This window comes from Rhagoletis pomonella, unplaced genomic scaffold (assembly GCF_013731165.1).
Source record: "Rhagoletis pomonella isolate Grant_MI unplaced genomic scaffold, Rhpom_1.0 Rhpom_scaffold_00034, whole genome shotgun sequence".
Classification (NCBI taxonomy): domain Eukaryota; kingdom Metazoa; phylum Arthropoda; class Insecta; order Diptera; family Tephritidae; genus Rhagoletis; species Rhagoletis pomonella.
In genome coordinates, this window is record NW_023458588.1 from 358,866 (window position 1) to 378,874 (window position 20,009).

The following is a 20,009-nucleotide window of genomic DNA, read 5'->3' on the forward strand; positions in this document are numbered from 1 at the left end:
CACGACATACATTATGGGGCAGCTCGGAAACCAACGATATAGGTGAGGCACTATTTCAATTTATTATTAATTCTACGTTTAGGATTTGTAATATTCATATTTCCTAGTACCCCTGATTTTTGCGGTTGGGAAGGAGTCCTAGACCTAACTCTGCTAACGGAGTGAAGCCTAAAGGTTAATAAGTGTAGAGTATCCGACAACGAGGTCCTCTCGGGCCACCGTCGAATGCTCTAGACCTACTCCCTTTAGTAACCCTCCTAAAACAAATTCGGACTTCTTTCAAAAAGTTATTGAAAAAGAATTGAAGAAACTACCAGTTGAAGACATTCCTACAAGGGGCGAGCTGGACGCCATAGCGGACAACCGGAATAAGGCCTTCGGAAAGGCCCTTACGAAGGCTTGCCCTCTGAGGTATGGCAACAAAGCGCTCACACCTTGGTGGAATGAGAACCATACAGCGCTACGGAAGCGAGTAAGAAAATCATTTAATGAATGCTACAGGAATAAAGTATGGGACTTATACAGAGAGAACCTAAAGAAATACAAAAAAGCGATACGGGACGCCAAGGAGATGTCCTGGAGGGAATTTTCCGAATCCATCGAGGATACCAAGGAATCTGAGAGATTAAGCAAAATCCTTGCCAAAGGGAACTCACAGCCAACATATATAAAAAGGTCAGATGGTTCATAGACCGGGTCGGCTGGGGAGTCGCTGGATATCCTTCTGAATACACATTTTCCAGGGTGCAAAACCATATACCAACCCTCTCCGAGGACCTCTTGGAGGAGCTACTGGAGAGGGAAAAGATAAAATTTGCTATATTCAGCTTCTCACTCTATAAATCACCGGGTATGGACGCAATACTACCAGTCATATTCCAGAAAGCTTCTTAGATTGTCTTTCCAGTCCTAGAAACAATTTTTAGAGGGTGCCTAATACTGAACCACGTTCCGTTAAGCTGGAGGAAGATTAAAGTAATTTTTATTCCTAAAGCGACCAATAAGCCGAATGTCCTTTGTGTTCAAGACGTTTGAGAGGCTGTTTGATCTGTATGTAAGGGACAATACGTCCAATTTATCATGCTCTGAACATGCGTACTTGAAAGGGAAGCGGTGGCATACGCCGACGATGTAGCGATACTGGTATCGGGTTAGTTTCCTTCGGTCATAAGTGAAATTATGGAAAGGACTCTAAAGATAGTAGATTCCTGGGCCATAAGCTGTTCTTTTAGCGTAAAACCTGAGAAAACTGACCTTATGCTTTTCACAAATAAAACAAAATTACCTAATTTTAATAAACCAAGGTTCCGAGGAACGGAACTGAATCTGTCAAACAAGGTGAAATACTTTGAGTTATTCTGGATCCCAAACTTAACTGGAAACCAAACATTAAGGAGCGTGCTAGGAAGGTCACGGTGCCTCTCTATGCAGCCAAGAGAGTGTTGGGCAACAGATGGGGTTTGAAACCAAGAATTGTGCACTGCATGTACACAGCTATAGTCCGACCCATAATTTCTTATGGGGCGCTGGTCTGGTGGCAAGCCCTGTTTAAGGATTACGTAGTTAAAAAGCTAGGCGGAATTCAAAGGACAGCAGCCACTAGCGTAACAGGTGCAATGAGATACTGTCCGAAGGACGTTTTGAACATCCTTCCTGGGTAAATATTCTTATTTATTACCCATAGATCTTTATCGAAAATTCAGCTACTAACAGCGCCATCAGACTGCGTACCCAGGGGCTCTGGAAGGAAAGACCGTTCGGGCACGCAATACCGTCTGAAAATAAAGCGCTGCCCACTCACTATATCCTGTCGAAGACCTGGGTTCACCATAAACCCCGCACGAAGTTCCCAAGCAGCAGTGACTGGAATCAAGAAAATGTCGGGTTCTTGCAGGGCTTAACTGTCTTTATGGATGGGTCAAAGATGGAATGCGGGGTTGGCGCTGGGGTATACATTGAGCCAGATAAGGTCAGGCAGAGGTGGAACTGCACAGGATCTTGCAGGATTGCCCGACAATTCTGGGTGTCCTACGACCCACTCAAAACCAAAGCTCTCTTAGGAATGACCAAAACAAATGCCTATAAAGTTACTGCAGTGTGCACAGGGCACTGGCCCGTTTGGGTATATGCCGAAAAGATAGAACTGCCCTTCAATAGGTTCTGTCGCAGCTCGATGACCTGGGCTCAAAAGAGATAGCCGAACACTTGCTATGCGAGTGTCCAGCCCTCGCAAGGATGAGGCTAAAGACACTCGGCAAACCATTCCTGCAGAATATTTCAGAGTGCAGCTGCCTCTCTCCATATGACGTACTGAAATTTATTAAAGCCGCCAAATGACTGTAGATTGCACGAGTTGTGGAATCAATATGGCAATCTTGCTAACTGCTTGTGGCCAGGGTGACAATTCACTTAAACCAACCAACCTACCATATGTTAATTAACACAGACAACTTTTTGGAAAAGATTACAAGAAAATTAATCTCGTTTAAGAAAAAAATTTGCTCATGAAATATTTCTGAGAAAAAGTTTTATTTTTATTGTACTTCCCAAAAATAGAAGTGTAAATGTGGAAAAGTGGAAATGTAGGTACTAACTGTTATGTACAAAAATTATGAGCCAGAGATTTAATTACAATAGTTTCAAAAATGTCTCCCTATTACTTCACCTCGTAGAATTTGACATAAAATTGGAAGTGTGAATGTATAGAAACAAAATGGTTTGGATGAAATTTTACTAAAATTAACTCTAAAAAGCATTTAAATATGAAAGATACCACGAACTAGAATAATTTCTGTATTTGACATCCATTTTTCTCCAGTCTAGATGCGAAGATGGCGTATATATATCCTGGACTTGGGCTATCTTGAATATTTGAGTTTTTTAGACAATTTTTTTTAAATCAACTCTTTGTACCCTACTCTTTTTCCTCTTTGTTTATGTTTTTCAATAACACAGCTACACTCCAACTACCTTTAATATTTTCCGCAATTTTTTTCCGCGCGAAGAATAACGCCCTGTTCACATGACGGCGATAAACGCGTGTTTACAACTGCACTTACTCCTTGCATTTTGCTCAAGGTCTTCATATGCTAACTCGCGTTAAACGCGTCGAGTTATTTAGTGAGCTTAACATCGCGTTCCAGTTCACTCTTCCACTCGCACAATTGGGCCGTGTATAAGTCGCATTACATCGACTTTTGTGAAGCAATTGGAGTGTGTATTCTTTGCACTATATTGACTTCGTCCCCTTCTCGCGGTGTTCACTGGCAATTAAGCAGCCATAAAGAATACGGCGCCCCATATTCGGAATAACAGGGGAGGAAAATTTTCCCTTGTATCGGATTTCGATATGAGCATATGTTTTTCGATACCTACTCAGTACTTGGTTCAAAAGTATCGATACCAAAATTACTTGGTATCGATCGAAAAGTATCGAGTATTTACTTTTATTTACTCGTATCGTTTCATCCCTAATTCAGTCTGCTTTCAGATTTGACGAGAGTGACACCATGCTTTGCCATTGAATATTTCTATTCGTAATTTTAGCGCGTGGTTACTACCTATATATGTAACAATGCCCAAAATATCTGAGTATGAGTGCCAATTAAAGTTATTAGTTTTAAGAAATGCCAATAATGCCCAGTGCTTGTTATGTGCTAATACTATTAATTGCAATCGTACTTTTAATATAAGGCGACATTATTTGACATTGCATGCGAAATATGAAAAATATGAAGGTGATTATCGCGAGCAATTTCTCGATAAGCTGAAAATGCTTGCATATTATCAAACTGGCTAAAGCGGTGCTATGATGACTCATGCTTACGAAGGAATATCGAAATACTGCACATTAAAACTGGTGTATCTCGAGAAAGAAAAGCGAATCGCAACAAACTAAAATGCATTTTCAAAGGAAAGAGATGTGCTAAATGATGCTCTAAGTTGAAATGAGCAAAAAAAATTATTGTTTTCATAATATAACCTCAAATATCGGCAAAATCCGTCTTTTTGGCACTTTGAGGTTAAGATAACTCAAAATCCTGACGTGCAAGAGAAAGTCTTGGAAATTGGATTTAGCACCAAAAAATCTATAAAAACGATGTGTTTTGCTCAAATTTGTTTGTAATGTTTTGTATGTGTACATATATGTATGTACGATACACTAATTTAATACATTTACTATAATTTATTGAATTCTGAGTTTTTCAGAATGTTTAGAATTGTGAATTTTGTTGTTCAATAAACTATCATTTTTTTAAAACATTAGTTTAATGAAGTGAAATTAAAAAATTTTTCATGCATGTATGTATGTGCTTGTTAAAGGTAATTTCTTAATTCATTATTTGTATCTATTTAATAATTATTTTTTATTATACTTTATTATTTTCATTTCAGGTTCCTAAGGCAAATTAAATATAAATTTTTAAGAGCGTTTTCTAATACTATTTTCAGACAGACAGTTTAATCGAGCAATTATCCAAGCTTACTCGATTAAGGCCCTAATTGAACTCGATTTGCCATAAAAAAAATTTCAATTCTTAATTGCGCCATTAGTAATTAATTGAATGCCTAATCGTGTCAAAACCCCAATGCAACTCTGTTAGTTATGTTCGTTTTCTTCGTTTTGGTGTGTTCAGTGACGAATGACAATCAGCTGTTTGACATAAATAAATTATTTTTTTTTGTGATTCGAAACAGCAAAACACAAAAAAAATCCACTGCTCTTACAATGCAGGATAATCTGGATGGTAAGTAAATATACAAAAAAATGGTTATGTGCAAGTTTAGTAATAATCTTATATGTGTTTTATTTCGATTAGGTAAAAAATCGAACAGGAAGAGGCTGGCTTGGGCTGCAGATGGCGAAGTGGCCATTCCCGACTTGTGGGCAGAGCGTGTTGCTGATATCCGCGGCGCACGGAAGAATGGCCACATCTACGCGGAGATGGCGAAGGAGCTGGCAAAGTTGGGCTATAGCTACAGCGCCCGGGACGTACAAGTAAAGTTGGCAAACTTTACGCAGCGGTACCGGTAAGAAAAAATAAAGTAATATTAAAAACAACTAAAAATTAAAATTGTTTATAGGAAAGAGAAATCGGGAATGGGCCCTTCTGGGGGATCACCCTCAACATGGCCTCTTTACGGAAGGGTTCACCAGATTATCGGTGGCTTTAAGGTCAACATATATAGTGAAAGTACGGTTGCGGTTGAGTACGGACGTGTTCTTTATTTGCTCCACAAAAAATCATATTTATCGTGTAACTAATAATACTTAACCATCGAAAGACATACTAAACTATTATTGGAGGTTTTTGTCGTCGCGAACTGCCCTCAGCAGTATAAAAAATCAAACCGTGATCGCGAAAAATACCCAAATAAACAATACGACATTGTGTGTATAAAAATAATTAAATTATTTGTTTACATACAAGACGGTAGTTAAGTGAGAGATGAGTATCGAGGGCGCTCCCCTAAAGGAGCGCAGGCACTCAATGCAAATCGCAAGCAAAAGAAATGCATATTTGACAATTACTGCATACAGCCCAAAAAGCAAAACCAGCAACAACAACGCTAAAGAAAACTCTTATACTACTAACACACCACCACAAACAGCGGATGCGGCCAAGCAAAGAGCATCTTCTTGCTCTCCAGCAGTGATCAATGCGGACAACAACTCAGCTGCCGATGCTAATACTTCGACGGCAACAAACAAAGAAGACGAAAAACAAGCAAAAAATGATACTGTTCAGACTGGGTTAGATTGCTACATATTAATAAAGCGAAAGCGCACATCCGAAAAAAATGGAGAACAAAGCCCAAAAAATAAAATGTTGAAAGTAGTCACTTCAGGTAATTCTACATCGGCGGAGAATAATCGTTTTAGTATTCTCGATGATATGAATAATGATTCTAACCAATAGGTAGTTAAAAAATACAAGCCTCCACCTATTTATCTACGAGAACAAAGTTCTAATGCTCTGGTAGATACTCTTCTAGTAGGGAAAAATTATTTTCATGTGGTTCCTATTAAAAAGGGTAATATACACGAAGTGAAAATACAGGCTCAAACCGAAGATATTTTTCGTGAAATTACCAATGAGTTTGATAAGTGTAAGAAATCTTATTACTCATCTCTTACCAACTTAAAGGTAGTCGAGGACTAGAAGTTGCCATAAAAGGCATAGAGTCCAGCGTGAACTCACAAGAGATAGAAAATGCTCTTAGGGGAGAAGGTTTTAAGGTCCGCAATGTTTTCAACATCAAAAATAAAGAAAACATCCCTCAACCGATGTTCAAAATAGAGCTAGAACCTGACTTTCACAATCTGAAGAAAGGGGAAGTGCATCAAATATATCAATTGCGATATCTACTACACCGTAAAATCTCCGTAGAAGAACTCCATAAGCGTAGAGGCCCTGTTCAATGTCATAACTGCCAGGAATTTGGCCACACACGTCGCTACTGCACTTTACCTGGTGTCTGTGTTATCTGTGGGGATCTACACACTTCTATAGAATGTGTGAAACCCAAAATGGACCCGAAATCTAAAAAGTGCAGTAACTGAGGTGGAAATCACACTGCTAACTATAGAGGTGGTCCAGTTTATATCTCAATGAAAGAGAAAACAATTCCCAAAAATATTCCTATTAGGCAAAACCCCATACCAGAACACGCTAAGCCAATGTCTGCGCCAATGACTGTTAATAACTTTACTTCATATGCACAAATGCTCAAAAATACTCCTCCGACGAGAGGTTGTCTCTTTTTAGTCAGAATAGTAGTAACCTAGAAGCTACTGTAAACCACTTTATGAAAAAAATTAAAAATTAAAAATCAAAATCTATTACTTCAAGCCATTTTAGCTAAACCATGAATAATCTCAAAATTTGTTTTTGGAATGCGAACGGGATAACCCAGCATAAAAACGAACTAGTAATTTTCCTAGAGCGATATCATATAGACGTTTTGCTTGTATCTGAAACCCACCTCACGCAATTTAATAACTTTCAAATTAATGGGTATAAATTCTATGATACTAAGCAGGGTTGTTGCGAATATTCGCATTCGCATTCGCAACCGCGGAGCTTCCGCATTAATTTTAACATTCGCATTCGCTTTCGCATTCGCAAAAATCCCTGCGGATCTTTTGCGAATGCGAATATTGAAGGGACCGAAAATTACAGTTTTTTTTACGAGTTAAACTTGTCCAAATATTTTTATTCCGAAATAAAAGAACTTTCCGGATAATAAACAAATCGCTTATCCAAATTAAACAAGTTTGGTATCAAATAAAAGAGGACTTAAATAGCTTTAAAACTGAAGTGTCTAAACGAGGAAAGCCACATATTGAAAACTATTTCAATAAAAAATGTTAATTAATAACCCTAGAACAAACTTTGGGTCAGGTATATATTTATAAGAATTTCGTTAGTATTAGATTATAAAAAAAAAATTATAAATCGAGGTGGTAATCTTCGTTCGTTTTTTCTGTTTAAAAGCTATTTCAGTCCTCTTTGATATGATACCAAATTTGTTTAATTTAGATAAGCGGTTTGTTTATTATCCGAAAGACCGTTTATTTCGGAATAAAAAATATTAGGCTAAATTTAACTCGTAAAAAATAAGTGTTATTTTCGATCCCTAGAATATTATGCAAGTGCACTGATATCTGTCACAGAAAAAAGCATTAAACATGAATTACAAAAACTAAAATCGAAAAACGCTGATGACGTGACAGGTTCTCCGAATTCCGAAACAACCAAAAGAATGAGAATGAAGAATTCTTTGGAAAACAACGTTATTTAAACAGATTTAGATTGTGAAGATGAAAGTCAGGAGGATACATCCGACATTTGCGGCCCCGATAAAATTCTCAGAAAGTAATTATTGCACCGCAATAAAAATAAATAAATCATCGCTGCGCCAACAAAAACAGTTATGTGTTTTTTAATAAATTTTCAGGAGAGCAAAAAAACTGATTCCTGGTGCCAATAGGCAATATTTTGCAAGTGTCATATTAAAAAAAAAATTATATTAAAAATATGCTATTGATTTAGGAAAAAAATCAATTTTTTTGACCAATTACGACGTGATGAACATTTGCGCCGCTTTAAAGCACATAGCTGTTTTTATACATGACTTAAATTTGCTTTTGGCGGTATGGAATCGTGTGCAATTTGTACATAATACTGCGGTTAGGCCTAGATGCAATGTATAGAAGTTGAGGACTCGATTATTTAACTGCCCGTTGCTCCTGTTATGCAATGAAAAATGGTCAGAAACGTTTTAATTGGATTTTTGTAATAAAAATCAATGCGAAGTGATGAGTGGACACATACCTTGTACAAACCATGAAATTGCCAGAGATGCGAACTGTTTTTTCGGTCAGCGTATTAACTTGACCCAATGCACTTTTTCAAAGTTTCGATGGGTGATATCCAATGAAAGCTCGTATATACAAGAAATAATTTCATATGTACACTCTAAATAATTAACAATATAAGGATGTGATGGCCTCGCCTGTCGCATACGACTTATGTAGTCCATTAGTGAATATATCGGTTTATTGAATACATTTTCTAATGTAGAGCGGACGCTGTCTACCTCCATACTTTTTACCTTTGTTAATTGTTGAATTCCAATTGCAAGCGATCAAATTAAATAGTGGAATCTATATACATACATACATATATGCATACATATGTATGTATGTATTTAGTTGGTTTATAATTATTTTTTACATCGAAATCAAAGCACAATCATCTGCGATCAAAAACACTTATAAGCAAGTAAGCGTATGCCCGTTTTTTCAGAGTATTTCCAGTACTGCGAGCACTTAGCTGTTTTTGATCAGTTCTAAACCAAAAGAGATATAAGAAAACGGCAAATGCAGAAATGTGGGCAATAGATAGTGTTAATAAAATATGCAATAAAAAAAAATTTACAAAAATCACATAACTGTTTTTGTTGGCGCAACGACGAAATATAACTGAAAGTCCTCTCAACTTGTGCTGTGTCAATCGAAATGAATTTACAATTTTGTCAAGTTTCAAGTTTTTCAAGTTTGTCGCCTAGAGCGAGTATTTATAAAGTGGCGCAGGTTTGATTTACGACCCTTTAAAAAGTTTTTATTAAATACAATGTTCCAATTTTTAAATTCAAGTACTAAAAAAAAACATTCAGTCTTATCATGAGTTTCATTTTTCCCGAACCGGTTCACTTTTCACTTTTGGTTTTCATGTATTTACTATGGGCGGAATACAAATTTTCAGGCGAAACTCAGGATAAGGCAGATTATTAAAAATTACAAACCTTTCCATTTTTTATTTACCTAAGTCCCCTAGGTTAGGTAGGCGGGCTGCCTCCGCATGTGGAGGCACACTTGGACTCGACTGAGCTGTCCGTTGTGATGCCCTCAGAGGGGGAGGGAAAAGGGATGCAGGGATGGTAGGGGAAAGAGGGAGGAAGCTATGGGAGAAAGACGACACCTATGGCTTTTTGCCGGAGAAACGCTCCGTGCTCACAACGAAGCTCTTCAGTCGACTGATGTCCACTCCCGAGAGCTCATCGGGAGTGTGAAAGAAGTGCGACCCAAGGTGTTTAAACCTTAGGCTCGCAAAGGCGGGGCACCAGAGCAGCAGATGTTGAGATGATTCCACCTCATCATCCTCCATGCAGCTGGTGCAGTAAGGGTTATCCGCAACGTTCAGCCTTACATCATGGTTACCAATCACACAGTGACCAGTAAGCACTCCCACCAATAGTGAGAGATGCAGCTTGTTTAGTCTCAAGAGCTCCCCAGACCGCCCCCGGTCCACCCGTGGCCAGAAAGACTTAGCCACATTGCACCTCAAGGTCTTCGCCCAGCGCTCGCTGAACTGACTAAACGCCCATCTGTCCAGAAGCAGACCACACGAGGTCAGGGGAGCCCCCAGACCCTCCCTATCCGAAAGTAATTCCTCGAGGGTTCCCTGCCTTGCAAGCTCATCAGCGATTTCGCTGTGCCCTGGAACCCAAATAAGCTTAATAGCAAAGTAATCAGACGCGGTCGATAGGGAAGTCAAACACTCCCTCACTGTTTTCGAACGCACCGTCAGGGAGCCAAGAGCCCTAATGGCTGCTTGGCTGTCAGAATAAATATTTACCTCCTTAACAGATGTTACACTAGAGAGCAACCAATCCGAAGCTTCTTTTATCGCGGCCACCTCAGCCTGGAAAATACTACAGTGATCAGGTAGCCTAAATTTCAGGTTGATGGAGAGCTCTTCGCAGAAGACACCTCCGCCAACCTTCCCATCCAGCTTCGATCCATCTGTAAATAAGTTTACAGGTCCTCGATTCTAGATACTGCACCCCTCCCAATCTCCCCTCGCCGGGATGTGGGGGGTAAAAGATCCATTCGGACCCAGAACCGGCGTGCAGTGGTCTGTCCGAGTCGGTAGGAACCCGAAGTCTCTTAGAATTCTGGAGTGCCCATAGCTTGAGGTGAACTTGAAGCCCACCCCTCTTAGCCTTACTGCGGCACGCGCAGCGGCAACCCTGCCATCTATATCTATAGGCACAACATTTAACATGGCATTAAGCGCAAGAGTAGGTGTGGTTCGAAGTGCCCCACTGATTCCAATTAAGGTAGCTCTTTGCACCTTCTCCAGCTGCTTGACGATGTAGGCCTTGTCGAGTGCGTTCCACCAGACGAGTACCCCATATAATAAGATTGGCTTGATAATAGTTTCATAAAGCCAATGCACTACCTTCGGCGAAAGACCCCAGCGCTTGCCAATGGCCCCTCTGCAACAATACAGTGCTACTGTAGCCTTCTTGACTCTTTCCTCCACGTTAGGCCTCCAGGAAAGCTTACTGTCAAGGATCAAGCCCAAGTACTTCACCCTGTCAGAGAGCCTTAGAGGAAGACCACCCATTGAGCGAAGACGGCAATTCGGTATCTTATACCTTCTAGTAAAGAGAACAAGCTCCGTTTTGCAGGGATTTACACCCAGCCCGCAGCTAAACGCCTAGTTCTCAACCAACCTCAAGTAACCCTGCATAAGCTCGAACTGTGTTTCCGGAAACTTTCCTTTTGTTATCAGTACTACATCATCGGCATAGGCAACTACCCGACAGCCACTTCTTTTCAGAAACATCAGCAGGTCATTGATTACAACGACCCAAAGCAACGGCGAGAGAACTCCCCCTTGCGGGGTACCTCTACTCACACTCCTCCGGATAGAAGCGCTGCCCCACTCTGCCGCAACAATTCTATTGCAAAGCAAGCGGTAAATAAAACTGACCAGGTCGGCTCCGACCCCTAGCTTATTAAGGGAGTTAACTACAGCCTCAGGCAAAACATTGTTAAAAGCCCCCTCGATATCAAGGAAGGCACCGACCGCAAACTCATTATGCGAGAAGGATTGCTCAATATTTTCAACGACCGGGTGTAAGGCCGTTTCGACAGACTTGCCCTTGCAATAAGCATGCTGATCCAAGGAAAGGCGCTCCCTGAGGATCCCGCTCCTTAAATGCAGATCGATCAGCCTCTCCAGCGTCTTCAAAAGAAACGAGGAGAGACTTATCGGCCTGAAATCCCTAGGTGATACATAAGAGGCTTTACCTGCCTTGGGAATGAATACCACTCTGACCACCCTCCAAGGCACCGGAACATGAACATTAGCCAAACAGCCCTCGAAAATGGGCATCAACCAGCGGCACGACACTTCTGCAGACTTCTGCAGTTGGGCCGGTATAATGCCATCGGGGCCCGGGGCCTTAAAGGGCTTGAACGAGCTAATGGCCCACAGAAGACGATCAACGGTTAGGATTTCCGAGACATTCGTCTCGGGGATCGACGCCCCCAACCGCATCCCCCCCGGATCTGGGTTGCAGGGGAAATGAGCATCAAGGAGCATCCGAAGAGACTCCTCGCTGCTCATTGCCCATCCGCCACCCTCGTCCCTGATGTATCCCAGGGGAGCGGGATTCTCAGAGAGAACTCGCCTAAACCTTGAACACTCCTGACTGCCCTCCACGCTTTCGCAGAACAGTCTCCACGACGACCTCTTCACTTTCCTAATCTCGGACTTATATATCCCAAGCCCAATCTTATACAGTGCCCAGTCGGAGGCTAATTTACTCTTCCTGGCCCTATTGAAAAGGCCTCTGCTCGAGGCCCTAAGATCGGAGAGCTCCTCCGACCACCAGAGCGGTTTGCTCTTACCTTTGTGGTAACTCAGGGGACAAGACATATCAATGGCCCTTTTACAATTAATTCGTCAATTTCGCTTTCAGTCCAGGTCCCGCCCCTCACGGGCGCAACCCCTCTGCAGTATGAGTACCAGTTGGTTCTCCTCAGATTCCTGTAAGGTTCGTGCTTAGGACGCGCTTCGTCCAAAGCAAATTGTATGTACCGATGATCGGAGAAGGAGTGGTCACTAAGGACTCTCCAGCCAGATATACGGGACATTATATCAGAAGAGGCCAGCGTGATATCTAAGACCTCTTCCCTACTTGCCGTTAGAAAATTGGGGTCGCTCCCCCTATTACATATACATAAATTTTCAGTTAGAATAAAGTTAAAGAGTGACTCACCTCTAGTGTTGATGTCTGAGCTGCCCCAAATCGTATGGTGGGAATTCGCGCCAGACCCAATAACAACGCGGACCCTCCTGCGTCTAGCTTCTGCCACCGCATCCCTTATTAAGCGCGGAGGTGGCTCCACCCCGTCCTCGTGCGCCATATACGCAGAGATCAACCAGAGTTCTCCGGTTGCACCCTCCAGGCTCACCGTCACAATGTCACCATCGCTGAAAAGAGGCAGAATAAAAGCACTAAGTTCCTTCCTGATGAGCATGCATGATCGAGGTCTACCTGCGTCCCGCTGCACCACCAGTCTGTAGTCCCTCGTCCCGATACCAGAAATCTTATTGCAGCTGCTCAGCCACGGCTCCTAGATCAGGACTACATCAACTCCACCTTGCTCAAGGCGGATTAAGAGGTTGGCTGACGCCGCCTTAGAGTGCTGAAGATTCATCTGAAGAATATTCATCCTCCGAAATCCTCTCCAACACCCCTCCGCGGGCGCCATCCCATCGGGCGCAAGGAGCATTTCCTCCTCCGCCCTGTCGAACAGCGGGCCAACAGAGATGACCGATCCCGCAGTTGAAGGAGGGCCAGCGATGCTGTCACTGTCCGACATGACGGATTCGACCTCCATACCTACGGGGACATCCTCCGCATTCGTATTCTCGCCCGCCAGCCCAACCGGAACAGGCTCGTCATCTACCCTGGAGTCGGTCTGGTAGACCTTCATGACTACCTTCTCGAAGCCATAGTAAATGACTCCCTGTTTTTCGGCGAGAGGCTTGAGCGCTTGCCAGGAGTCACCGTCGGAACTCTCAAACCGGATTGCCTTCCAGTTGTGCGCTGGAAGGTCCGGGTTACAGGAACGGAAGATGTCCTCCACCTCCCTCAGCGAGGAAGGTGCCGAGGGAAGCCAGACCCGAGCACGCGGACGCGAGGGAAGGTCCCCCTTGTCCACAACCTCGAGTCTGGCTCCCTTCCACACCTCCCCGACCAACGCTACTGCCGCCCTGTAGAGCGAGGCCGACCGCTCGTCGGCGCACCGCGGCGGTGGCCCCGGGTTTTCCTTGATCACCCTCATAAAAACTCCTGATAAGTTCGACGAAACCTTCCTCCAGTCTTCCCTGGCGATGGCCCCGTCCTCCTTACCCCGATCCAAAACGCCCAGAGTGATAGAGCCCGCCTGCTTAGCGATCTCGCTAAAGAGCTCAGGCGTCCCTCCCGCTCTGGGCTTCTTGGAGAGGGGGGCTTCCCCCTCCTGCGATCTCTGCCGCTTGACAGGGTTAATACGGGATGCACTCGCATCCCCAGGAGCACCCTCACCACAGCCCTCCTGGCCGTCGCTTAGCACCCCCGCGCGATCGCGCGTGTTGCTCAGATATCTGCGCAGCACCCTGCTCACCGTAGCGCGCCAGGATCTTGGTAGCCATGCGACGGTCATCGCGTGCTTTCCTGGCCGGCCCAGCGTGCCGTTTAGGCCTGACGGTGGGATTTCCCCCAGATTTAGCCGCAAGTCCTTGGCTGGTACCGGCCACACAGTCCATTGCCCTTACGTCCTGAGCCGCAGACGATTTCATCTGCCTCCGTCCTGCACGCAAGCGAATTCGCCCGCGCCCCTAACCCCGAGTCTAGGTGCGGTGGTACCCCACCCTGCCCACGAGTCGATTCCGCCTCGTTTAAAGAGGAGCGGAAGAGAGGGATCGGTTTCGAATCCCCTCCACCGCTCGAAGTTTTGTCCGTAGACATAGGTTTTTGGTTTTGCTTTTGTTTTTGTTTGTTTGTGTTCATCTTGTTCGTACGACCACCTACCCGACGAAGCAGGCACAGTGTTCTAGGTCATAAAAGGGGAATTCAAACGGTCCACTACGGCAGCGCCCCATGCCGCAGCAAGGCCACCGTTACTCCCTGAGGCGGCCCGGTGTCAGGAAGGCGCCGTTAAAATACAGCCGGTCTGGTAAACCCCCTGGCTGCAAACCTTCCAATGGGCACGGTGTCGCTTAACACCCTGGATTAGGGGGTCGGCAGTTCTTGGTCACCGCTCACAAGCAGACCGAACCATAGGAAATGGAGTGCATTCGCACAGTACCCGGAGGTAGAGACACGATTACACTACCACCCGATGATAAGGTCTGGTCGTGATTCGACTAAGCCCCCGCACCAACGACAAGGTGCCTGCCCTAGCGGAGTCCCCTAATTTACCCACCTAAATTATTTCTTAAAAATACATGACATCCGCATTCGCATCCGCGGATGTCTAAAATTGCACATTCGCAACATTCCTAATACTAAGCATCCACAAGGTAAAGCCCGAGGTGCAACAGCTATTCTCATTCGTAACAGAATAAAAAGCTATGAATTAGAATCGAAAAGTGATGAGTTGATTCATAACACTGCAATACACATTGATGACCACTTGGGTAGGCCTTACTATATCTGCTGCCCGCTCGTCATAACATAACAGAAAAACAATTTAATGACTTTTTCCTAAGTTTGGCAATAAGTTTATTGTAGCAGGAGATTACAATGCCAAGCAGACATTCTGGGGATCTAGATTGGTTACACCCATATATCGTCACCTAAAATGCAAAAGGCCGTAACTAACATTTTTAGTATTTTACAGGAGAAGCAAAAAACGTTATACATTAAAGACTACTTAAAACTAAATATCCAAATTGTAGATTTAAGCTTAGAAAACAAAGACGGATTTGTTTCTGAAAACCAAATTAATGGAAAAAAGTAGTTTTTAAGAAATGTTAGTTACGGCCTTTTGCACTCTATTTTTCTGAAACCAAAAAGCCGTAACTACTTGAAAAAAATTGTGCATAAAATAAAACAAATGGTTAAAATAAGAAAATGTGCTTTTAGGCTGTAACTAAAAAGTTTTTAACAAGTTATGTCTTTTTGTATCTATTTATTGTAAGTATTTTAACACAAAAGAAAATATTTAATTAATAAATTTAATTCGAGAAAATAAAATTAAATTAAACTGGTTAAGAAAAACAAAATAATTCATTTGAAAACAACAAAACCTGCATTACAAATAGCAAATTAGAATAGGTTTAAGATGTAAAGGGTATATTATCATAAAAGCTGTGGCAGTCAGCCGGAAGTAAAAATTTAAGTTCCTGCAGGTGTTCCCATTTCTTTTTGGATATTGGTATTCTTTCGGTATGTAACTGTGAAGGTTCGATGTCCCTAAATTTTTGTTGTGTACGTTGTGGCAAAACGTTATAATCGTCGTTGATATTTGTTTTATAATAAATTATTCCAGATGGATCATATGCCAAGGCACGGATCATATTAACAGTTGGCTCTCCGGATTTTTTGCCTGTAATGAAGATACTGAGTTTTTTATACATAATTTATACATGTGTGTTAAATTTTACCTGGTCGAATAGATACGTAGCGCTTAGGAATACTTTCGTAGTCAAGGAAATACTTGTAATCAACATGATGCACTTTTAGAGGAAATGGGTTCTTTCGAGACTCTCTAATCAAGCCAGACAGCTCAGATGGTAAATTTATTTGTCTCTTGTTGATTTTTCTTTGAATGAGGGAGTGGGTCGAATCACACTCCATTTGTGTATGTCCCACTATTAAATATTTATGTGCTACCGTTATGTTTTCTTGAACACATAAAGATAATATTGCGTTAGAGAGAATTATATTTCGGTTCTGGTAGAAACAACCATCGGAATATATAATTATGTGATGAATATTTGGTGACTTTTTAATGGCATTTTTTATGTATTTTATTATACATGTAGCAAAGGTAGAAGCAACAAGGGTACCATCTGTTTCGTCCCAGACAAAATTGTCAGATTCATGTGAAATAACGTTATAAATTGTGAAATTGTGCACTTGTAATTTCATTTTATAGTACGTGGCATTTGCATTTGTCTGTGGAATCAATTTCACTGCCTGCATGTCAATGCATAACAACAAGTGTAATCCTGATTTGGCGTTTTCTATGTCATATAACTTTTCATTTCTCATGTCTTGTATATCCTTTCTATGAATGTCGTACTGATCTTGGGTTAAGTTCTTCGATTCGTATGATGTGCAGGTGTCGCACATATCATTTTTTGGCTTAAATATACAACAGTTTTGTTTTTTTAATACTGCCATAAATGTTGGAAAAGATACATGAACTACTTCATTAGTCTCGCAGTCTTTAGAATAAACTTCATAGACATGTTTGTAGCTTTTAAAATCGGACTGCAAGTACAGTTTCTCCGTATACTGTCTTCGGTAGTGTGATTCAAGCTTAGGAATGTCATTTTTCCAGAAAATTTAAACGTTTTTGAAATAAGACTCCTTCATTAGTAAATGCTTTACGTTCTGATGTTATTTTGTTTTGTTCTTCTGGCGAAATATTGGTGCCATGGGAGTCATTGAAATTTACCCAATTCCTCACCATTTTCTCATTTATTCCAAGCGTAGATAAAAACATATGAAAGCACACTTGAACACGTTTAGAATGATGTTTTAAACAGTAACGTTTTGTAATTGATCTTCTAGAGTTCTCAACACCAATTCGCTTTATGTTTGCGCGTTCAACAAGATTAACGACATACATTTTTTTTTGATCCCATGACATTTTCCAGAACCCATTAAATATTTCCTTACGATTTTCTTCGGAAAATGTAGAACAATTCCGTACAGCACTTTTCTCACAGAATTTTGAAGTACATCCAGCTTTAAGTTCTCTTGGAGCTTTTTCACTAATAATGCCTTTCGATAGTCCCATGTATTTTTTTCCTTTCAATCGGTTTATTATATTTCCAGATCTTTTATTATTTTTTTTAAGTTTTTCATTACAACCATTTTCACAATTAGTACTCATTTTATTAATTTTGTTTTATTCCGGGAATAAAGACAGTAACACAATAACACAATTTGATAAAGAATGAAAGATAATGAAAACAACTGTAATTACGGATAACACAATGTGTCACATTGAAATAGAATCAAAGAGAATGAAAAAAAGTGTAGTTACGGCTTTTTGGTTTATGAAATTGTGGAAGTTGTAGTTACGGCCTTTTGATTTTCGCCTATAAAGTCGTTATTTTTGGACGTATGCATGTAAAATTTGCTGTGTACATGTGTTTCGGTTAAGTACTTCATAATCAATCAAAAAGTCAATTTTGAATTTTTTGTTAGTTACGGCCTTTTGCATTTTAGGTGACGATATGTAATACTTCTATATTGGCAGTAAACTAACTTCTCAATGTGTAAGCATTCCGAAATCAAAGCGAGACAGTCTAATACCGTTTTTGTCAATGTATTGTGTACTTGAGTGCCGTTTTTGTATATGTGTTGTGTACATGTTTATTTATAAACGTATGTGTTCCTTTTCTTTCGTACGTGTTTATTGATATATCTGTACTGTAGTGTTTTCGGACGGTACTAGCTCTTACTGCCAATATAGGAGTATTACATATATGGTTACACCAAAGGGTAGAAATCTATATAAAGTAATCCATAACAGAGGATTTGACGTCTTGTCTACTGGTCAGCCAACGTATTGGCCATCTGACCCCCAAAAAATACCAGATCTTATTGACTTTGGTGTAACAAAGGGTATTGCGCAACACCGAGTTAATACTGAAGCCTTATTTGATCTCTCTTCAGATCATTCACCCTGCCTCATAACATTATCAACGTTTATTAATTATGAAGAAAAACAAAAAAATCTTACAAATAAGCACACAAACTGGTTAAAATACAAAAAGTATGTCAGTTCGCACATTGACCCGCAAATTCCTATTTGGACCAAGAATGATATCGACAGGGCAGCTGAACATCTCACTGATATAATAGTTAAGGCCGCAGAAATTGCAACACCAAATCCTTCTATTAAACATCGAAGTTCTTACTGCCCTGGCCTGAACACCCCAAACATTCTTAACTTAATAAGTAAAAAGCGCAAATTAAGAAGGGAATGGCAAAGAATTCGCTCTCCGAAGCTTAAACAGGAGCTGAATGCGTGTACAAAGGAATTACGTATTTTGTTGCAGCTGGAAAAAGAAAGAAGTACGCAGTCGATCCTTCAGTCCTTGTCTGCTTCGAAACAGACTGACTACTCCCTTTGGCGAACACTGAAGCATGCGAAGAGGCCCGTTCTTCGAGAAGCACCATTACGTACTCAGAACGGAAGCTGGGCGAGGAATGATGATCATAAAGCAAGCGCTTTCGCCTGTCATCTTTCACAAGTCTTTAAACCGAATGAAGGCTCTCATCCTTCCAATATTTCAATACCCCCCTCCCCGCATTACCTAAACCTTCACTAACAAGTAAGCAAATAATACCACCACATCAGTTTGGTTTTCGTGAATAACATGGCACTGTACAACAAGTTCATAGAGTGGTTTCTTGTATTAGAAAAGCCTTCGAAGGGAAGCAATACTGCACCGGTGTATTTTTGGACATCTCTCAAGCTTTTGACAAAGTCTGGCATGATAGCCTTATATACAAACTGAAGGTTTCACTCCCTGCAAATACGCATGCAATTCTCTAAAGCTTTCTGCTGGGGAGAAACTTCAGAGTCAGGCAGAATTCCTTTAGAACGGAAAGTCACCCAATATATGCAGGTGTCCCTCAAGGCAGTGTTCTAGGACCCATATTGTACGTAATATACACTCGCGATTTGCCAATTGATGATAGTCTAACCATTTCAACGTTTGCTGATGACACAGCTATCCTAAGCAATAGTTCAGACCCTAAGGGGGCTTCTTACAAGCTGCAAGAATATTTGAAAAAGTTGGAGCTATGGCTAGGTTCTTGGAGGATAAAGGTTAACGAAAGCAAGTGTGTTTAGACAACATTTACTTTGAAGAAAGAGACTTGCCCACTACTAAAAATAAACAGCAAGGCTATACCACAAAAAGATCGTGTCAAATACCTTGGGATGACACTAGATAGAAGACTTACCTGGAAAAAGCATATAGAAAACTAAATTTCTCAAGCGAAACTAAAACAAGCAAGCTTTCAATGGGTTATAGGAAACAAATCTAAATTAAGCCTAGATAGCAAGATGTTGCTTTTTAATATGATGATTAAACCATGTTGGGCACATGGAATCGGGCTTTGGGGCACAGCGTGCAATTCCATTTTGAACAGACTTCAAAGACTGCAGTCAAAAATTTTACGCGCCATATGCGGAGCACCGTGGTACATAAAAAATATGAATATCCCCAAAGATCTTAATGTAAATACGGTGCATGAGCACAGAAGAGGGCTAAGCACCAGTTACTCAACACGGTTAATGAACCATCCAAATCGACTAGCGATAGATCTTCTTACCCCGAGATATGCAAGAAGTTTTTAGTCTTCTTAGGATTTCTCCGATATCATCAAATGATGCGCAACGTAATAAATTTCGATATCCGCAAAATATATCAATTTCGGCTCTGGAACTCGTCCTTTGAGACCGA

The 20,009-nt window shown here is 41.3% G+C and overlaps 1 protein-coding gene across 1 annotated transcript; it reads right to left on the bottom strand.

Annotated features, from left to right (window-relative positions):
• Positions 1-15,571: 15,571 nt before the first annotated feature.
• On the bottom strand, positions 15,572-17,333 carry LOC118749699. The gene is made up of 2 exons (XM_036484492.1): positions 15,960-17,333; positions 15,572-15,901 (listed from the first exon to the last, which is right to left on the bottom strand). Exons 1-2 carry the CDS (start codon positions 16,699-16,701, stop codon positions 15,633-15,635), a joined length of 1,011 nt encoding a protein of 336 aa, XP_036340385.1. The 5' UTR covers positions 16,702-17,333; the 3' UTR covers positions 15,572-15,632.
• Positions 17,334-20,009: the final 2,676 nt, after the last annotated feature.

Excerpts from the sequence above, each read along its gene's own strand:
- LOC118749699 (XM_036484492.1), bottom strand. The coding sequence starts at position 16,701 with ATGGCAGTATTAAAAAAACAAAACTGTTGTATATTTAAGCCAAAAAAT. Across the intron at positions 15,902-15,959 it reads CTACGTATCTATTCGACCAG|GCAAAAAATCCGGAGAGCCA; the intron begins GTAAAATTTAAC and ends TCTTCATTACAG.